Source organism: Cydia strobilella, chromosome 23 (genome assembly GCF_947568885.1).
Source record: "Cydia strobilella chromosome 23, ilCydStro3.1, whole genome shotgun sequence".
Classification (NCBI taxonomy): Eukaryota; Metazoa; Arthropoda; class Insecta; order Lepidoptera; family Tortricidae; genus Cydia; species Cydia strobilella.
The window spans coordinates 3,201,531-3,223,100 of NC_086063.1; the positions used below are offsets into that span (position 1 = coordinate 3,201,531).

A 21,570-nucleotide genomic window follows, 5' to 3' on the forward strand; every position below is an offset into this window, starting at 1 on the left:
GCATATCAGTTTCAACATTTGATATAATATTAATATATTATAATTCGCTAAAATGAAGTTAAATCATAATAGGTATTCAGTAGAGGGTTATTATTGAATATAACGTTACCAGTCTAATTCCAAATATCAGGAACATAATGCTGCTGGCTCCTACGATACCAGCATTCGCGTATATGAAATAAGCAACCCAGCCACCTGAAAATATTCCATTTTTATTGTAAAACGAGGTTGCTTTAAAATACATGAGTTGCTTTTGTACGTTAAAATATAAAGTCAATGAAATATTTATATTCATCGTAAAATTACTTATTGCTTGGTGGGGTTGGCCGGTCGAAATATTTAGCAGATGGCGCCAGCATAGCTTGCCCTGTCAATCCCTAGAATTGTGTTCTAGAAACAAACAACTACATCTATAAATAAAAATCGTTCGCTCGACGCTGGTTGACGGGCGTCAGCCTGATGCCGACCCCCGTACATTTGTTTTGACTACGCCGTGTCCGAGACATAAAAGCATATTGAGCGGCCAGCGGCGCGTTCGGCGGAGCGTGCACCGTGGCGTCGAGCGTCCAAAACTCCAGTTTGCGTTTTCGAAGCACGTTTTTAAAAACCAACCATGTATTTCTTCCTTGTCAGGCCCTCATTACTAAGGTTGACCACTTGGTTTTGCAGTTCCTGTGATTTTGTCTCCATCGGTCTCGATCTCCCGTAGCCCTTACTGCTTGATGGAGTTTGCCTAAGTTAGTTTTAACTTGGCCAGACTATCTAGTTGGCGGGGGGCCCTTAAAACAATTTACTTTAGAATTATTAAACGTATTCATACTGAATTCGTCGACCATTTGATACCCGTAGGCAAATATAGGCGTCGTTAAGGTTAGCAACGCTATTATGATACTGCCGCACCGCAAGCCAAACGAGTAGCAGCATCGCTCCATCACAATCATGTCAATCATGTACATGGTCACTGAAACCAGAAGTTTGATATATCCTCCCAAGTCCCGATGTCCTTTTAAATGGACAAAATCAAATCAGATTTGGATATTGGAATAAAATAAGGTTCCTAATTCAAAACTACAAAAATGACCCTTACATTTTTCGCAGGTGGTTTTTAATTAGATGAACTTTTTTCTTAAAGGAAGTAATACAGGAGTTAGCGGTAGAACAAACGTATAGGTTTTTAGTCAAAAAATTACTCCATTGAAGACTGTACTTTCCTTTTTCAGTTTTCTAGTGATTGAGGCAATCTAACAAACCGAAACAAAGTACTTATGGCTACCTTTGGTCTCCATCATGAGATCAGCTCAATGTCATATAATAATATTGTATATAAGTATTCATCGTTTTTCACAAGTATACCTAATATTATCGAATCTCAGGAAGTGGTTTTAATTGAGTTTCCTAGATTTGATTCAAATCAGAAAACAGCTCAATTTAATAGAACTCGAAATACAAATATTCATTAGCAAAAAACACGTACTTACATGTCATACACGCCTATGGGTCCTGAGAAATTCCTGTGTTGTAGGATATTAAACTAAAATAACATGAATTCGTACAGTGAAAAAGGTATCCTACTTATCTATTATTTATTCTGTGCTACCAGGGCAAGTTTCACTTCTTGTCTATATATGATAAAGATCCTGATCGATTTCATAGTTATCCTTTAAAAAATTCTCGGGGACGATTTTTTTCTGCTTTATAAGCATTGAGTTATTTTATTATTAATATAGAGACGATCACAACCTGTATCACGCGACTAAAACGTCGTAAGTGTGTGCGTGCGTTTAGGTCGCGAGATTCATGCTCCGCTTCTATGGTTTGATGCCAAAACGGCAGCAACTCATGGCGCAAAATACTGGTTCTCTGTGTCGGCTCTATTACGTTAGTAATAATAGCAAAGAGTAGTATAATAATAATAGTTCAATATTTATAAGTACAGCACCACCGAGGTTCCAAAACCCACGATATTTGACGGTTGACCACCACACATATATGAAAGGTTAATAGAAGCTTGTTAAAAGGGCAATCACTGCTATGTACTTACGTTCTGTAAATATTATACTTTTATGTTGATATTTGTATAATCTGCTATAAAAAGTACTTTGGTCTGAAAATTTTATATGAAATTATATATCTGATAATGACACATGAAAGTTTATGCCAAACTTACTTTTATGACGTTTCTGAAATGTTTCTGAAATTTAAACTATGTGTACCTACTTTTACGTAAAACCTTATTTATAATTAGCGGACTTCACTCACGTTTCAACAAACTGCATGCGATTTCATATAATGATGGTTGATGGTTGGTAGTGGTTGGTAGATGCAACGAATTCAATCGATCTATCAAATGCCGCATGAAAATATCGGTGACGTGTGTGGATGCCTTTACAACAACACAAGTTTTTACACTAGTGAGTATTTATATTATTTGATGGTGATAAACATTTAACTGCACAGACTTCGCAATAACAAGGTGTGGCATGGTCATCGAATAATTATAATGCTCTAATCCATACTAATATTATTAATGCGAAAGTCTGTCTTTCGATATTACATTTACCCGCTGCCCTAAGCGACCGAAGTGTCAGGAACAGTACGGAAAGAAATTATATTTCAGACAACTTATCATTACAAGAGAACACGAATAAAGTACCTAAAATATCCATACTAATATTATAAATTCGAAAGCCTGTCTGTCTGTCTGTCTGTCTGTGTGTTACCTCTTCACGCTTAAACCGCTGAACCGATTTAGTTGAAATTTGGTATACAGATAGTTTGAGTCCCGGGGAAGGACATAGGATACTTTTTATCCCAGAACTCACCCCTCAAGGGGGTGAAAAGGGGGGTGGAAATTTGTATGGGGAATCAATAACCGCTGAACCGATTTAGATGAAACTTGGTATGGGAATAGTTTTAGCTGCGGGGAAGGATATAGAATAACTTTTATCCCCGAAATCATCCCTTAAGGGTGTAAAAAATGGGGTGGAAATGTATAGTGTGGACCAATTTGGGGGTGAAAAAAGGATGGATTAAAAAGCAGATTTGTTTAAGAATTAAGGTATCCAAATTACTAATTCCACGCAGACGAAGTCGCGGGCAAAAGCTAGTAAGTATTATATTCTTTGTTCAGAACGTCCTAAACTACGTTTGGCATAAACCCATCATAAACCATAACGACAAAAAATTGACAGAAACCTTCACCTGTCATGGCATTATCAGATATTGATTAACAATTTTTCAGAAGTACTCTTGTATATTAACTTAATAAGTATCCAATTGAAAGGATTTTGGATTTGAAAACGTAAGTATCTAAAACAAAACTAGAGAAGACAGATGTAGGACAACACGCCACTTTAATAGCCAGTAACTAGAAAATTTTGAACCGACATAGTCTTGTAATAAAACCTACGTTTTCTAATACCTACTAATAAATAAAAAATCCAATCTAGGTCAATGTTTAGCAGGTAAATTTAGTCTCCAGGAGGTTGAGAGGTTCAGCAGCTTTTTACTTCAACGTTTGCTATTTAATATGAATTTGATCTCATTATGTCATCAAACAAAGTGCATCTACCTACTTGCTAAAGGGCGTGCACGTGCAACGTTCCATCGACCGTTCAAGAGATTTTTTTTCAATCCAACAGAATCAGAATTTCGTGATAAACTTAAAACTAAAATTACATACAAAAGTATAACTAAAAACTACAAGCATTTATAAAATAAGTAGGAGTAAAAGTTTACCACGAAATGGTCTCGCCTCAGCCTGTGCCTCAGCATAATACTGACCCGAAAGTCAGCGCTGATCTTCTGGCGAGACCATTTGTGGGCCACATAGCTGACTGCACTATTATTAACGCAGCGTACTACGTAGGCGAACAACACGGCGGCGCGGGGTGAATCAATCCTTTGATACCTATAGAACATGGGCGATCTCGTTGCGAACGCGAACGCATGGGCCCGCCGCGCCGCGCCGCTTTGCTTCGCTTCGCGTTCGCTTACGTTATGCCACTCGTATATTTTGAAGCGAAGTGGAACATGCGGTCACTGCCTGCTGCCACAAATGGAATGAATGGAATGATGCTTTACAGCTTTACTCGTCTGGTTTCAGTCATGCCGTGGCTGGGGAAATGCTGTTTCACTTTCAGTTTGCGGTGCGGCAGTATCGTAATCGCGATCATAACGATCCTAGTGCCGGTGTTGGTCCACTTGATTCAAAAGTACGGGGGACTAGGTATGAAGACGTTTTTCTAAACATAATACATATATTTGATGATATTGATGATATTTATTGAAAAATAAATTTGCCAGCGCCAATGCGCTGTAAAATTAAGTAATTAAAGCTATAGGTAATAAAATTATACGATAAATAAGACAATAATTAATAAGTCACCCATGTTGATTCACGAAAACGTAAAAATACTTTTAAAAGTTTATGATTTTTGTCGACAAACGAGTCGCAGTCAGGCACGATTGGAGAGTACTGGTGTGCTATCGTGTGAAAGGTTCCATTCGCTAGGAGGTGGCTACGACCACGTAAGTACCTAGTTGTCGGGAACGAAAAAGGTAGTCATCTTCGCCACCAAGTCCAAGCAATCAGACTCTCCTCTTAATATGACCCATGAGAATAATTTACCTATTTAGATTCGTAATCGAAGATGTGGCCACATAGATTAAGTTTTACAATAGGTAAATGTAATTTATGTGCCGTAAAAATAAACTATGTAAGTACCCAGTGTATTGTAGTATAGGTAGACGTAGTTTTAAAGTACAATTAAACATATTCATATTACACATGAGTACCGAAATGTGTAAGTACATGGAATAAATTCAGATATTCTGTGATCAATGATCATTGAAATTCCGGTGCTGAATTTCTTTAACCGGCGACTTCAGACGAAACTTGACGACCGCGCGAAATTGCCTTTTCATACAAACGTCCTCGTCACTTTCCTCTCTGGGTATTATTAGCATTATTGAAATTTTTTCGGCACACTTTTATGTAGATCAACCACAGCTATGCCCCTTCGTTTGATTTTTTTAGAATTTTTAATTTGTTAGTGATAGGAGCATTTAAAAATTTGTATGGAATTTGTTTTTCGCTCCTAATTCTTATAATAATCAAAGTCTAAAAAAGTCTTAATGATTTTTAATATATAACGCATCAGATAATATACATCAAATTATGCAAAAATATTTTTCATAACTTAATGTCAATATCCAGAGAGGAAAATGTGGACTACGTTTGAATGATGGAGAAGCAGTCGCCCCCTTTCCTCTTCAAATGTAATGATTTCAGGTGGCTGGCGGGCTATTTTAATAAACACGAATGTTGTGATTCCAGCAATCTGCAGCGTTTTTTTTCTCATTTTTGGGATTGCTCAGGTAATCTTGTAACCCATATGAGGTAACAAACCCTATTACATTACGAAATTGGTGGCGTGAAATTGATTTCGTGACATTATTTTTACCAACAGTTTCACGTGTTTCACGACGTGAATTTTCGTGCCTTGTGCGATTTTTTGGTGAAATTATATGCAACTAGTTTCGTAGTGTAAATGCGACGTGAAAACTAGTGTAGTGTCGCGAAAGTGCCTGCGCTGTGACGACGTGTAGTTTCGATGCTGTTGGGGCCATGGTCACTGCGAATACATGCATGCATGCATGGATACTGTGAATTTCACGGCACTAATTATTTCAGGAAACTACTTTCGAGAAACTGATTTCAACATGCATGACACTAGATAGATCATTTATTGATAAAAATATAATAAAATTTACATGTCAATTTTGCTTATTCCTATTTTATACTATACATTATTATTAAATTAATTATTAGGTACATTAGGTTACAATTAAAATACGAGAAGGTATATCACAGATTAACAATTTCGTAGATGGGTCAGTGACTTGTAGCAGGGAACGAATTCGTCGACACTGAAGCACGCCATGTCCAACAATATCTGTTTATGTTTTTTCTCGAACATCGAGTCCGAATTAGATTTTAACTGTTCGTCTAGAGTATTATAAAGTTTTATGCCTACTATGTATCTAATATCGTAATGTAAATCCCGCTGAAGAAAACTGGTTGTAAGACCCTAAGGGCCCTCCACACTCGTGTGCGAATCGCGGCGCAAAGCCGCGAACGTGAGTGGAGTCTAGTTCGCTAATCAGCGACTCCACACTCGCGTTCGCGGCTTCGCGCCGCGTAGTCTGAAGCCGGCTCTAAAAATTAACTTAACGCATTTACTGCCAACATTTTGTAGCACTACACGCGTAGCCGATCTAGCGTTTTCCCGCTTCCCGCCGAGCGGGTTCCCGGCACAATGTAAAAAAGGGTAAAACCGAATTCAAAAAAGATAAAATAAAAGTTTACTTTTATAGTATTTTTCGTGGTAAATTAATACTTAAACAGTAGGTATTTTTAATTACCTTTTAATTACAGGATATGGAATGGGCGAAAAACGCATATGCAAATATACTTGGGATAAAAATCATTACTGATTTAATAGCTTGTGCAATACTGTTAATTAAAATACAGGGCCCTGCCCCCGTTAAATTAGAACTGACTGCTCCTTGGTATTTCCTGATAGCTGTCCCAAGTTGTATTACACGTAAGTGTACTTTTATTTTATTATTCAAATAGAAGTTTGAGCATGCTAAACTAATGTTAAACATATGCAAGTAGCCTCATTGTACGCTGCTCACATACCTTAGACGCTCGACGCCACGCTGCACGCCCCGCCGAACGCACCCTTCTCTCGCCACTCAGACCGTCGCAACGAAAGCGGTGCGTGACGCGGCGAGCGGCAAATCAAGGCCGTTCATACATTTGGTAGCGCGCAAATCGCGCACTGTATGAATGGACTTCATTTGCCGCTTGCCGCGCCGCTTGCGTCCAGTCCGCGACCTAACAGCTTTAATTACTTGCAGACTTAAGGCATAAGGCTACAACAGATACGACTGCTGTAGCCCTAAATGAGACTGTAGCTCCCTGTTATGATGGGATATATGTAACATTTTCAACCAAAAGGTACCACATTGTCGCTTGTCAATAAGGTTGATTTTGAATTGAAGCTATATGGAAATAGCGCTTTATTGACAACCGACAATAAGTACCCTTTTGATTGAGAATGGCACATGTTTCGCTGTGTCATTCCAACAAAAATTGCGACTGTGGATTGCTGTGATTAATTGATTAGTCTAGCAATCTAACTTTGTCAGACTAGAAAGATGCAGCATACTCGTAATAATGTAGGCACGAAGGGTCGATTTTCCCTACAAATTTAACATCCTGGTTTAAAATTTTCCCTTTCAGTTTACAACCTCTACTGTTTTTTGATCGTGTACGATTATTCCAACTGCAATGAATTCTATTGCGACTAAAATTAATCTCCAACGGCACAGAAGGGAAGTGTATTGTATCCATAAAATATAGCAAGTAAATGCAACAGTCACGCAACAGTATATTTAACAGAAAATCGAAGAATAAGTTATTATAAGTTGCCAACTCAGGCCCTTTGTGTATAAAATGTCTCTTCTATGCGCTTAGAGTGTAAAATAAACAATTTTCTATCATTTACTATTTTATTATTACGGCTTAGCCTACATTTTCGATTCAAAGAATTTCAGATAGTTGTCTTCGGTTACCGCGATAGTTACTCAGGAAATAAAAGTATGAAAACGGATTATATCACGTATATTTAATTTATAATACATCCCGACGTTTCAAACCCGCCCGTCCTCAGTCACCCGTTGACCATGAACGCTGTAAAGGGTTCGAAATGTCGGGATAAATTCAATATATGCGATATGCTTGGACCCTTCGACTCTGCGCGCGCTGTACGAATTGTCGACGATCCCAAACTCACAAGCGGTATTGAACCTTTAAGTCTAAGGAGAGACTTTGCCTCCTTGTGTGTGTTCTACCGCCTGTACAATGGGCTGTGCTCTGAAGAATTGTTTGACATGATGCCAACGGCCGCTTTCTATCACCGCACCGCTCGCCATCGGCAGGGCGTTCATCCTCACACCCTAGCACCTAAATGATCGCGTACTGTGCGGTTTAAGAGGAATTTCCTCCCGCGTACAATTCGGCTGTGGAATGAGCTCCCTGCCGAGGTTTTCCCGAGGGGCTACAGTATGGGGTTCTTCAAAAAAGGAGTGTACAGGTTTTTAAAGGGTCGGCAACGCGCATGTAATATCTCTGGTGTTGCAGGCGTCCATAGGCTACGGTGACTGCTTACCATCAGGCGGGCCGTATGGTTGTTTGCCACCGTCGTGGTATTAAAAAAAATCCATTTTCATAGTTTTATTTCTTCAGATTACTAGTTGATTACGAAACTAAATGTGAAAACTTTAATCTCCTATATTTTTTTATGATGCCTACAGAAAAAGAGTATTTTTTTTACCAAATAATTTGTAGTGGAATCGTGTAAATCAAATCACCATTCACCTCACCTGAGGTACTAGTCAAGATGCCAATCGCTTGCACTTGTTTCTCTACACTTCAAATAATAAAGTGGCATGTTATCGACGAGAGGGGTAAGTAAGTAAAACTAAAGTTTGATGTAAATTTTTAGTTGTTTCCTCATTTTGGCTGCTAGAATTGACTTTTAGGTATTTCTATTTTAGTTGTACCAAAAACTTTTGTGTTAGAATTGGGAATTTTTATATTATTTCGACTCAGAATCACGAGCTCCACCAATCCTAATCCAATCCTAAGAAAAAAAGTGTCCCCAAAAATTTCATAATGTTTTGTCCATTTTGTTACGGTCATAGAATGAAGGTTGTATTGAAAACATGTTGAAAACCGTAACCAAACCGACCAAAAGTTTTGGAGACGCTTTTTTTCTCAGTAAAAGTAAAAAAGGCACAAAAAAGGTCGTGTTTCTGAGTAGAAATAGGTAATATAAAAATTCCGAATTCTAACACAAATTTTTTTGGTACCAACTTTGGTACAACTTTAAATAGATGCCCTTTTAAGTAATGAGTTTGAATAATAAAATTGATAAATGTTAATGAAGTTGATTTGAATTTTATTTGTATTATTGTTTGCAGTTAGTATTTTTCTCCTTTTGATGTGCGTGAGGGTTTAAACCATAACTTTGCCCCCTAGACCCCTAATAGTAAAACAAATAAGTTGAAACAAGTGAAAATACTATTAACTATTTATTTGTGGTTCGGGTATGTAGAGATATCATCTCGATAATAATTAAAAACAGTTTTATAAATGTTTTACGTTTTATTTCACTCTACGCTTGCTATGGTTTCACTCAAAGGTTTGAGGTGAAAAGTTCGAGGATAATCCCGCCTGTAAAAATAAAAATAAAATTATTAATGGGTCCAGTGCCGGATTAATCCAGCGCGGGGCCTGTAGCAAATTCAATCATGGGGCCCATGGATTATTTTAATTTTGTCGGACGAAGTGAAACTTGGGATTTTTGCGGCGACAATGCGTAGGTGCGCGGGGCCCCTAAACGCGCGAGGCACATGGCATTTGCTACTTTTGCCACGTGGCTAATCCGCCACTGAATGGGTCTATACTACGCTATGGAATGTCCAATTTAGCTAGAACCCTAAATGGCGTAACAATCCGGAGCGTGACTGAATTTGTATATATTCATATATTTCATATTCATATTTATTAATATTAATAATATACACATACATTACACGTCAAAATACAACCCACCTACATACCCATACATACATAAAAACATATACTGTATATGTACCTACCTTGTCCGGCTGTCCCAGCAAAGTGACGCCGCGGATCGCCATCCGACAGCAATGTTTTTCAGAATGCATTCCACCTGGAATTAAAGTTTAATAAAGAAAACATCTCTAAAGCTATATGAAAAATGGTCAAAATGAATCAAAGTGAAAATACAAATATCAATCATCAGAGCGGTCTCCATGAGAATTAGAGGAACGAGAAGAAGAATAGAAAGAAGACGGTTGTGGAATGCCCATCATAGAACACTAGATTCCCCTTCTTTTTATTATGATATTATTTTATATATTTTGTATTATTTAACGTAATAAAGTTTATTTCTCTCTTCTACCTGGAAATGTAGCATACTACATGTTGCGGCAAGCAAGAAAGCATACTCAATTTCATGGTAGATGGCGCTGCGCTGCACACATCGCGCGCTACGGGTTTCCTGCGACCTATATAAGCGCGGCCATTGTCAAGCTTTTTACTTTTGCAATATCCTTCAAAGAAATAACATGTATACGCGTTTAATTTATTAATAACATAATTGTGTTGCAAATCGGCGTTTCAATTCTTATTTCACGTTATGAGGAACTAGAGTCTACAAAGTGGTCCATTAGAGCCGGAAATATAGTGAATTAGTGGTGAAAAACGAACAATCGCAGTGAAATAAGAATAATTTTGAGAGATTATAGACGTCACGCATCGAACATTCTAGAACAAAATAAATGAAGAAGGAACAAGAGTGAAAATACTAAAAATACGAGAAATAAACGATGAATGAACAATATTTACGAGGTTTCAGTGCATAAATACAATAAATAACCATATCGAGTACCGCGAGAACAATAATTGAGTGATTTTCGTAAAAATAGTCGGCGCTTCGGTGTAAACAATGGACATAAAACTGTGAAAATACATCGAGATTCGTAATAATTTTGAAGAAAACGTGTAAAAACGAGCAAAGCTACGAACATTTAGTGTTTTTCAAGCCAAAAGAGTGAAGATTCAAGATATTCCGTAAGATTTTACTACATAACCTACAAAATGGATACTTACGTGTCGGAACAAGAAATTACTTACGAATTAATAAGAAAGATCGGGATAAACTTCAAGAAGCAAGGAAAATCACGTATTACGAAAGGCTATGTACAAGCTAGAATTGATACATTGAACGAGTATTGGCAGAAATTTCAAACAAACCATTTCCAAATCTTGAAATATGCAACTACGGCTCAGAAAAAGGAGCATAATTACTTCACAACCGACCTGTACTCCAATGGAGAAGAAGAGTATTTTGTGATTAAAGGAGAGTTATCGGATACTATCGAGCTATTCAACAAATCCGAAACTTTGAGTGAGCAACCGCAATCGCAACCGCAATACAAGTCAACGTCGGAAGTAAACAAGCATTCTACGCAAGAGGTGAAGCTTCCAAAAGTGATCCTGCCCCAATTCTCTGGAGATTATCAAGAATGGATGTCATTTAGAGACCTGTACACGTCGCTCGTTCATAATAAAACATCGCTGAGCAAGGTACAAAAACTTCATTACCTGAAATCAAGTGTCACCGGTGAAGCTGAACAATTATTGAAGCATCTGCAAATAACCGAGAAAAACTATGATGTTGCATGGGAAACTTTAGACAAGAGGTACAACAACAAACGCATGATAGTAAATACCATATTGAATAGATTTATGAATCAAAAGAAAGTGTACAACGGCACATCTAGATCTATCAGAGAGCTACTCGATACTACCCAAGAATGCCTGAACAGCCTTAAAAACAACGACGTAAAGATTAACGAGTGGGATACTATCGTGATTCACATTATACTCAACAAATTGGATGACGAGACGCGCAAACAGTGGGAAGAGGAGATAAAAGCGCTACCTGTACAAGAGTTGCCGAAACTAGAGAAGTTTACAACCTTCTTAGAGACACGTTTCAGAGTGTTAGAAATGGTTCCATCTACAACCTATTCGAAGGACAGAGAGAGAGCTATCGTGAGACAGAGATCCTTTCTAACAAGCCCCGCTACAACTACAATACAGTGTTCCTACTGCAAACAAAACCACTTCACCTATCTATGCAAAGAATTTGCAAACCTAGATGTCAACAACAGAGTTCAACATGTCCAAAAGGAAAGACTTTGCTTTAACTGCATGTCATCAAAACATAATGTGAAAAATTGTAAATCCAGAGTATCTTGTCATCATTGCCAAAAAAGACATCATTCTTTACTTCATTTTGAAAACCAACCAACTGAGAAGAGAGAAAATCCAATACAATCTACATCGAGAGAAACCGCTACAAATTTGAGAGAAGAGACTACTACAAAACCTTCAGATACACCAAAAATAAGAAACTACCTTATCACTCAGAGTCATACTGCGCTCATGGCTACCGCACTAGTAAACATTAAGACTGGCCATGGTATACAAGTTCTACGAGCACTCATTGATCCCTGTTCACAAGAATCATTTATAAGTGAAGCAACTGTCAAACAATTACAGCTGCGAAGAAAACCAGCTGATGGATTAGTTACCGGAGTGGGTCATATGTCAACAAGAATCAAGTCCGCTACAGATATAGAAGTTTACTCAAGGTTCAACGACAACTTCAAAGTCAACTGCACAGCCTACATTGTTCAAGATGTCACCGACAATATGCCTGAAGTCCCAATCAATCCACAGAAATGGAGTCATCTGCAATACTTGTCACTTGCAGACCCAACTTACCATACACCAAGCAACATTGATCTACTACTTGGAGTTCACATCTACACAGACATTTTGATGAACGGAGTGATTAAAGGAGAACCAGGTACTCCCATAGCACAACAAACTCGCTTGGGATACATCCTGTCAGGAGAGGTCAGTTGAACAACAACCACATGAGAGAGTTCAAAAGCATGCATCTGAACATAACATTAGAGAAGATGGTAGAAAAATTTTGGGAGACAGAGAGATTAGAGTCAGAGGAAAACGACACTCTCACCCCACAAGAACTTCGAGCTGAGAACATTTATCAAGATACAGTAGCAAGAGATACAAACGGAAGATACATCGTATCACTTCCATTCAAGTGTGACAAACCTACTTTACCAGAGAATTCGAGAGAAATCGCACTGAGAAGATTCATGAGCACTGAGAGAAGATTAGAAGCAAACACAAAATTGAGAGAATCCTACAATGAAGTCATGAGAGAGTACATAATGTTACAACATATGGAATTAGTTGAACGAGATGAACCTATGAGAGAGCCAGACAGAAGAGTATACCTGTCACATCATCCTGTGATCCGTGAAGATAGAGACACTACTAAGCTTCGGGTAGTTTATGACGCTTCATGCAGAGGAGCCAACGGAGTAAGCCTCAACTCAGAACTGCTAATTGGTCCGTCACTTCTGGGAGATCTTCGAGACATTCTTATGAGATGGAGAACGCATAAAGTCTGCTTTGTCGCCGATGTCATCAAAATGTACCGGCAGATCCTTGTAAGAAGAGAAGACACAGACTTTCAGAGAATACTTTGGAGATTCAGCCCTGATGAAGACATAAGAGAGTATAGAATGCTAACTGTAACCTTCGGAACAGCATGTGCACCATTCTTAGCAATCAAAACCCTGAGACAGATAGCAATCGATGAGGCAAACACAGAAGATTATGCACAAGCTCGAGAAATCATCAACCATTCTTTCTACATGGATGATGTACTGTCAGGGGGAAATACAATAGAAACCGCAGTAGAGGCTAAACGTCAACTGACAGAAGTACTAAGAAGAGGAGGCTTCGAGTTACAAAAATGGTCTTCAAACAGCAAAGAATTCATAAACACAGTAGAACCAGAGAAGAGAGCGAAGAATTCTGAGATAGACATCAACAAAAAAGAGACAATCAAAACATTAGGAATCACTTGGAACTCAAACGAAGATACCCTCTTAGTAACAAACAAAATCAACACTTTATCTGAGCAGCGAGTAACAAAGAGAAACGTCTTAACAGTCATCGCTTCCCTGTTTGATCCAATGGGTTGGCTAGCACCATCTGTAGCCATGGCGAAAATATTTCTACAGAAGACCTGGTCAAGAGAATTATCATGGGACACAGAGTTACCTGAAGACTTGAAGACAGAGTGGAAGACTTTCTGCAGAGGCATAGAGCACCTGTCAGACGTGAAGCTTGAGAGATGGATCGGAACGACCAACAACAGCGAGTTAGTAGAACTGCATGGCTTTGCTGATGCATCAATGTCAGCCTACGCAGCAGTAGTCTACAGCAGAGTAATCCAACCAGACGGAGAAGTCAAAATATCACTCATCATGGCAAAAACAAAAATCTCACCGTTGAAAAAACAACTCACTTTGCCCCGTCTTGAACTGAGTGCAGCACTGCTACTGAGCCAACTACTGAAACACGTCGCTACAGCTATGAGAATCGAGCACAACCATACATACGCTTATTCAGATTCAAAAGTAACCTTAGCCTGGATTCTCGGAGACCCGCTGAAGTGGACAACATTTGTGAAAAACCGAGTCATTGCAATCAACAACAACATAGATACAACATGGTCGTACGTGAACACAAAAGAAAACCCTGCAGATCCCGCATCGAGAGGAGTCACACCTGAGAAATTAAAAGAACATACACTATGGTTTCAAGGCCCAACATTTTTACATCAAAGAGAATGGAGAAGAGAACACTATGAAGTAGAAGATACAGATCTAGAAACAAGAAAATCTATCAAATGCGCAACTACTACCTTGTCAGAGAAGACTCAGAAGACAGAAGATTTCATACTTACAATTTCAAAGAGATATTCATCATTGAGAAAACTCATCTCAGTCATAGCCTACTGTAGAAGATGGCTTATCTTAAAAAACAAACATGTAAAAGAAACTGCAATGGTAACTAAAGCAATACATATAGAATGTATGAGCAACATGTCTATGGAAGCGTTCATGGCAGCATTTAGAAGATTTACATCAAGAAGAGGATTCGTCAAGGAGATGTGGAGTGACCACGGGACTAACTTCATTTCCTCGAGCAAAGAAATACTAGAGACTTGGAGACTTGGCAAGTCAACAATCCCTGTTGAACTAGCAGCCCTACTAGATACAGAAGGCACCAAGTGGAAGTTCATTCCTCCTGGATCACCAAACCATGGCGGATTGTGGGAGGCCGGAGTCAAGAGTATCAAGTTTCATCTTAAGAGAACTCTCGGAGACGCTACACCTACCTTCGAAGAATTTACAACTCTTTTGAACCAGGTCGAGGCTTGTCTGAACTCAAGACCTTTATCACCGCTGAGCGATCATCCTGATGACCTAGAGCCGCTGACACCAGCACATTTTCTTGTCGGAGAACCGTTAGTCACCATCCCGGAGAGAGATTTGACACAACATAAGACAAATTCATTATCAAGATGGCAAAACATTCAGAAAATGCTACAAATATTTTGGAGAAAATGGCAAACTGAATTTCTAACAAGATTACAAGAGAGACCGAAGTGGAAAATCAGAAAACAAGAGTTTAACGTCGGAGACCTCGTACTAATTAAGGATCATAGATTACCTCCTAGTAAATGGCTACTAGGTAGAGTTGTACAGAAACACCCTGGACAAGACAACGTGACACGAGTCTACGAAGTCCGCACAGCAACTGGAGTGCTAACCCGCTCGATTTCGAAGCTCTGTCCACTAGGATTCTGCTATTCTTTAGGCGGGAGTATGTTGCGGCAAGCAAGAAAGCATACTCAATTTCATGGTAGATGGCGCTGCGCTGCACACATCGCGCGCTACGGGTTTCCTGCGACCTATATAAGCGCGGCCATTGTCAAGCTTTTTACTTTTGCAATATCCTTCAAAGAAATAACATGTATACGCGTTTAATTTATTAATAACATAATTGTGTTGCAAATCGGCGTTTCAATTCTTATTTCACGTTATGAGGAACTAGAGTCTACACTACATTTAAGGATGACTTACGCTAGAATATTAGCTGTCCGGGTAGTATGGAGAACCGAGCTCGCTGCAGACTCTTATAGCGGTCTTTACAAATATCATGGAGGTAAAAAAAACGATCCTATTAAAAACGACGTAAGTACACGAGCGATGAAGATACGCTCTTTTGCTTGTACGACTTTTTGTATTGTATGTTTTTATATTTACTTAAGCGGCAGCCGCTAGGTATATGTATTTACATATGTACCAGTTTTAGTTTTCCTTTAATTTCCGATTTTTCATGCTGTCGGTGTTGCTTCTGAAAATTTCAAAAACTTCATTATACAGGTTTTTAAATCTAGTTAATTCAGTTGCTCTCGCACCACATACATTGTGCTACATACATCGAGTTATTAGTATAGAGAAGCGATACCAAACAATGAAATTGTCGCAATTGCAACCTGTATCACGCGACCAAAATGCCGTAAGGGTTAATTCATTAATTACGTCACACGAATTTTGTAGGTTTTTTGACCCCTGGGGGCTCCTTGTCACATTTGGCAAACACCTCCCCCCCTGGTGTGACGTCACATTTTTTCAATGAAATCGGCAAATCGAATTAAGTATTATTAATATTTTATCGAAATATTTTTGACAAAAGAAATATTAGTAATTTTATAATTCAAAACTGATTAGGAAAGAAAATTAAACGATTAAAAACACACGAATATCGACTATCGTTCCAAAAACTTGTTATTAACTGTACAGCGAATAAAATAATTGTATTTAATGGATGAACCCTAAGCGCAGTAAAATTAATGGCGCTTACGCGTTTAGGTCGCGAGATTTATGCTCCGCTTCTATGGTTTGTTGTCAAAACAAGAACAACTCGTGGCGCAAAATACTGGTTCTCTGTGCCGGTTCTATGGGTAGTAATAATAGTGGCTACATATTACGTAATATATTAGTATATTACGTACTAGCTTCTGCGTGACTTCTGCTGAGTGGAATGATGATGATGGCTAAAAACTTCCCCCGCGTCTCAAACTTTCACCATACCAAGTACATCTAAATTGGGTTGTTCACATAAAATGGGTATAGGGGTTTAAGCGTGAAGAGGTAACAGACAGACAGTAAAAGTTACATTCGCATTTAAACTTAATATTAAAAAAGTCGGGATTAAAAGTACAATATTTATTTAAATAAATAAATAAAAATCGTTTATTTCAGATCTGCATTGATCCATAACGGTGTTAGTATTTAAAAAAAAACCTAAATTTGTTTGACAGTTGTCGTTTAACCGCTCGTGACATTGACACCCGAGCAAGCGAAAGATTGCGGTGTGAATATGTATATCGGCACTAGTTTGAAAAAATCTCGTATCTCACACTGCTACTCAAAGTTGAAAGGCAGTATTTCACGTAAATATCCTTACCTTCTGTACGGTGACGCAGTACTCCCTCCCGAGGCTAGGCAAGCACAATTCTAGCTTCCCATCGCCATAATCCTTTACCTGGTTTAAAAAACGTATTGTTAAAATCGCTGATCGAGTGTAGTTACGGGATAGATCTCCGTGAACTCGGGTTCGGCGAAAGCTGGCGTGATATCGCTCTGGACCGGGCAAATAGGCGTGCTCTCGTGTTGGAGGCCAAGACTCATTTTGGGTCATCGCGCCAACCAAGTAAGTATTTTTTAAATAACTTGGATCTCTTACTTTTTCTTTCAACAAACTGCTGCAAGATGATTCTAACAACCCAAAAGTTCATGAGGTTGCGTTATTCTTATCACTTTAATTCATGCCTAATTTCAGCTCAATACGATTTCAGTTCAGCTCAATAATTATTTGCATTAAGTAAGTTTGCCATCAGATATATCGGAGCGGCCAAGGCGCTCACAAATATCTAAACACGCCTCTATTGTCAAAGCGCTAGAGTGCGTGTTCAGATATTTTTGAGCACCTCGGCCTCTCCGATATATCTGATGGCGACTGTACATACAAAAACAGGTATAAAAGGTTTATACATTTTTATTATATTTAAATCCAATTGTTTAATTATATTAAATATCATTAATGCAAAATAATTTTAGCTGACATAAAATATTAATTTTCGGAGGTTTGATAACAATTTCATTGAGTTAGTAAAAACCATAGAGTAACTTATACTAGAGCGGTACTGTCATAGTAAATTTTGTAACCCCAGTAAATTCACTGCCATCTGTCGACACACTTTAAAACTAAAAATGAAGATTTATAAAAATACGATAGAATGTATTTAAATATAGATAAATGATTTTTTTATTTGCATTAATTATTTTTATGATTTTGACCCATGTTCTTTCACTGATATGCGTTAAAATTGTTAAATAACAAACGAAACCGTCAACGCCCTCTATACGACTGTAGGCCAAAACTAGCAGCGCCCTCTGAACGAGAATCAAATTTTCTTGATTTTCGAGGCACGTTGTTCCTTAGACTGTATCCATCTATTACGGAGTTATATCTATCTTTGGTAAAAACAAACAAAAAATGACAGTTACGAGTATTATTGTGATTTATAATACATAGTTGATTGCATTGCATAGTAATATAGACATTTATTTACATACAAGATATATACAGTGGTACTACGTAAACGAAATTAATAACTAGCTTAAATCTAAAATAGGCCCTTGAGGCATTGTACCAAGGATGGTGGCGGCATTTCCCCGCTGTATCGCAATGCTGATACGTTGTGCGAGAAAGCCGCCAGCTCTTCGGTCAATATAGTTGTCAATAGTCTTGCATAATTGGTGTATAGTACGTACCTTGACTGAGTTATCGTCTGGATTAAAACTAATTATTTCTTCACTGTCGTCTTCTATCAGACACTGTTCTTAGGAAAAAAAAAAACAAATTAAGGTGCCTATCCAAAATGTGTAATGTCTCTCTGTCGCACTAATATGTAAATGATAGAGAGACAGAAAGTGTTTCGTTGTGGTAGCGCCAACGATTGGCATCTTGGCTAGGCCCCCTGGTCCGTACAGAGGCGTCCGACACTTCGTTTTCTATGATGGGTGTTGTTTTATATCATAGACAGTATATATACTAGTAGTTATAGACATAAAACCGAGCGACCAGGGGTAAGAGAAAACATATTCATGTATTGACAGTTTCATGTGTGGCAGCATAATCCTTTTTCTCTTTCACTAATAAATTTCGGTCCTCCTTGCTATGATGCCATAACCCGACCATGAAAAAATGCCCGGTCGGTGATAAAGACAAAGCATGGCACTATTTTCTCTTTCCTCTTATAGTAGTGGACCCGGTAATGGGCGTGGAACCGGTTATGGGTCATAAAACTACAAATCTTGTAAAATAAGTATCTTAAACTAGTTTATAAACACTGGTAATATTTGACCATAAACAAGAGTCATAGAGCTGCTTAAGTTTGACTTTTTATGAAATTCGGTTATTATTTAAGGAATTGGCGCCAACCCAAAAGTTGTCGTGTCACTGAAAAAAGTAACGAGTGAGAATTCTTAACAACTTTGCTAAGAGAGGTGAGTTCATATATTTAATTTTAATTAATTATTAGTTGGTGTAAACTAGAATGTGTTTTGTTAATTGCATTCACCATGAGATAAGGTATACAACACACTATTTTCTGACTCCAGAGATGTAAAAAAATAGTAGTATTTTGCCCAATCCCATCATAGGAGCTGTAAAACTACATGCCTCCTATGATGGGACAATTTACATAATGATGCTTCCCATGCCGTCATTTCATGTTTAAACAATAAAATGTAGTATTGAAATTTGTCAGGAGGTATGCTCGGACTTCAGATAAAATTAATATAGTTTTTACAAACTATTATTAACTTGCCCTATTAGTTATAGACCGCGAGCCAGACGCAAATTTCGTCAGTCATCGCCTCCCGGGCGAAAACTCGTATAGTAAAAGTGCTAGTTTCGAAAATGATGACCATTTTGGAATCCAAGATGGCGGACATGCACTATGTCATAAAAGTCGTCATGGATGTCGTTTTATAGGTTTAAGGGAGTGTAGATTTCAAAAATTATGTCCATTTTGGAATCCAAGATGGCGGACATGCACTATGTCATGAAAGTCGTCATGGATGTCGTTTTATGGGTTTTAGGGAGTGCTAGTTTCGAAAATGATGTCCATTTTGGAATCCAAGATGGCGGACATGCACTATGTCATAAAAGTCGTCATGGATGTCGTTTTATAGGTTTAAGGGAGTGTAGATTTCAAAAATTATGACCATTTTGGAATCCAAGATGGCGGACATGCACTATGTCATAAAAGTCGTCATGGATGTCGTTTTATAGGTTTAAGGGAGTGCAGATTTCAAAAATTATGGCCATTTTGGAATCCAAGATGGCGGACATGCACTATGTCATAAAAGTCGTCATGGATGTCGTTTTATGGGTTTTAGGGAGTGCTAGTTTCGAAAATGATGGCCATTTTGGAATCCAAGATGGCGGACATGCACTATGTCATAAAAGTCGTCATGGATGTCGTTTTATAGGTTTAAGGGAGTGTAGATTTCAAAAATTATGTCCATTTTGGAATCCAAGATGGCGGACATGCACTATGTCATAAAAGTCGTCATGGATGTCGTTTTATAGGTTTAAGGGAGTGCAGATTTCAAAAATTATGTCCATTTTGGAATCCAAGATGGCGGACATGCACTATGTCATAAAAGTCGTCATGGATGTCGTTTTATGGGTTTTAGGGAGTGCTAGTTTCGAAAATGATGACCATTTTGGAATCCAAGATGGCGGACATGCACTATGTCATAAAGTCGTCATGGATGTCGTTACATGGGTTTTAGGGAGTGCAATAAGCGGCCAGTACTGTAAAGTGGATACGCCTATTGGGGAAGATGTGGTAGATATTTAAACATAGAGGATTGATCTTCAATGTATTATTTTTTTCTCACAGGTTAGCTAATTGACAAATCATCTATACAGAATGACTGCCTCTTCAGGAATGGCGATCACGCACCCGCGTTCCATTTGACAGGGCGATACGATTCTAAATTCAAAACGTGTCTGTCACCAGTTACTGATAAAAAAGGCTGTAAAGGTTACAAAACCTTTACAGTACCTATCAAAAGAAGCTATGTGTATGTAAAAAACGGATTAAGCAATATCAGACCAATTTGTCGCGGGGCCCTCTATGACATTTGGTCGAGCACCGTTCACCCATCTCGCACCGTTAAGAAGTTGCTATACAAAATAAGTGGTAATTTTTTCCATCTTGGATTTATTCAAAAAAATATTTTTATAGCAATCCATGGGACCCCGAGTTTCCGTGACCAACATTTAGCGCGCTAGGACAAACTTGAAAATCGGGCGCCATTTAGAATCAGCCATTTTGAAATAAAAATGGCGGCGTCAGAAACTGCCAGGGGTCCCTCTATAACATTTGGTCGAGCAAGCCCCACCTAATTTTGACCGTATGGCTGAGCCGTCGTAAATTTGCCATCTTGGATTCCAAAATGGTCATTGTAATGTCCTGTATTTACCACAGTAAATCATACGATGTAATGTATTTCCAACGGCTCGTCAACCCAAACATCACGTGATACGACTGCTCTGCTCGCGGTCTATCATCGACTAACACCTAACTGTCAGTGACGTCACTATGACGTAAGTGCTCGAGACGCCAATACACTAGTCATCATTTTCGAAATCGATACTCCCCAAAACCCATATAACGACATCCATGACGACTTATGACATAGTGCATGTCCGCCATCTTGGATTTCAAAATGGACATAATTTTTGAAATCTACACTCCCTTAAACCTATAAAACGACATCCATGACGACTTTTATGACATAGTGCATGTCCGCCATCTTGGATTAAAAAATGGCCATCATTTTCGAAACTAGCACTCCCTAAAA

General features: G+C 38.4%; 1 protein-coding gene and 1 long non-coding RNA gene across 2 annotated transcripts; one reads left to right on the forward strand and one right to left on the reverse strand.

Moving 5' to 3' along the window:
- Positions 1-9,218: 9,218 nt before the first annotated feature.
- Positions 9,219-9,810, reverse strand: LOC134751767 (uncharacterized). Its single transcript, XR_010128690.1, has 2 exons — positions 9,736-9,810; positions 9,219-9,307 (listed from the first exon to the last, which is right to left on the reverse strand). It is a non-coding gene; the product is annotated as an uncharacterized LOC134751767 (long non-coding RNA).
- Positions 9,811-12,609: 2,799 nt separating this feature from the next.
- Positions 12,610-16,683, forward strand: LOC134751695 (uncharacterized). Its single transcript, XM_063687139.1, has 2 exons — positions 12,610-15,083; positions 16,641-16,683. The coding sequence occupies exons 1-2, from the start codon at positions 12,610-12,612 to the stop codon at positions 16,681-16,683; spliced, it is 2,517 nt and encodes an 838-aa protein (XP_063543209.1).
- The last annotated feature ends 4,887 nt before the right edge of the window (positions 16,684-21,570 follow it).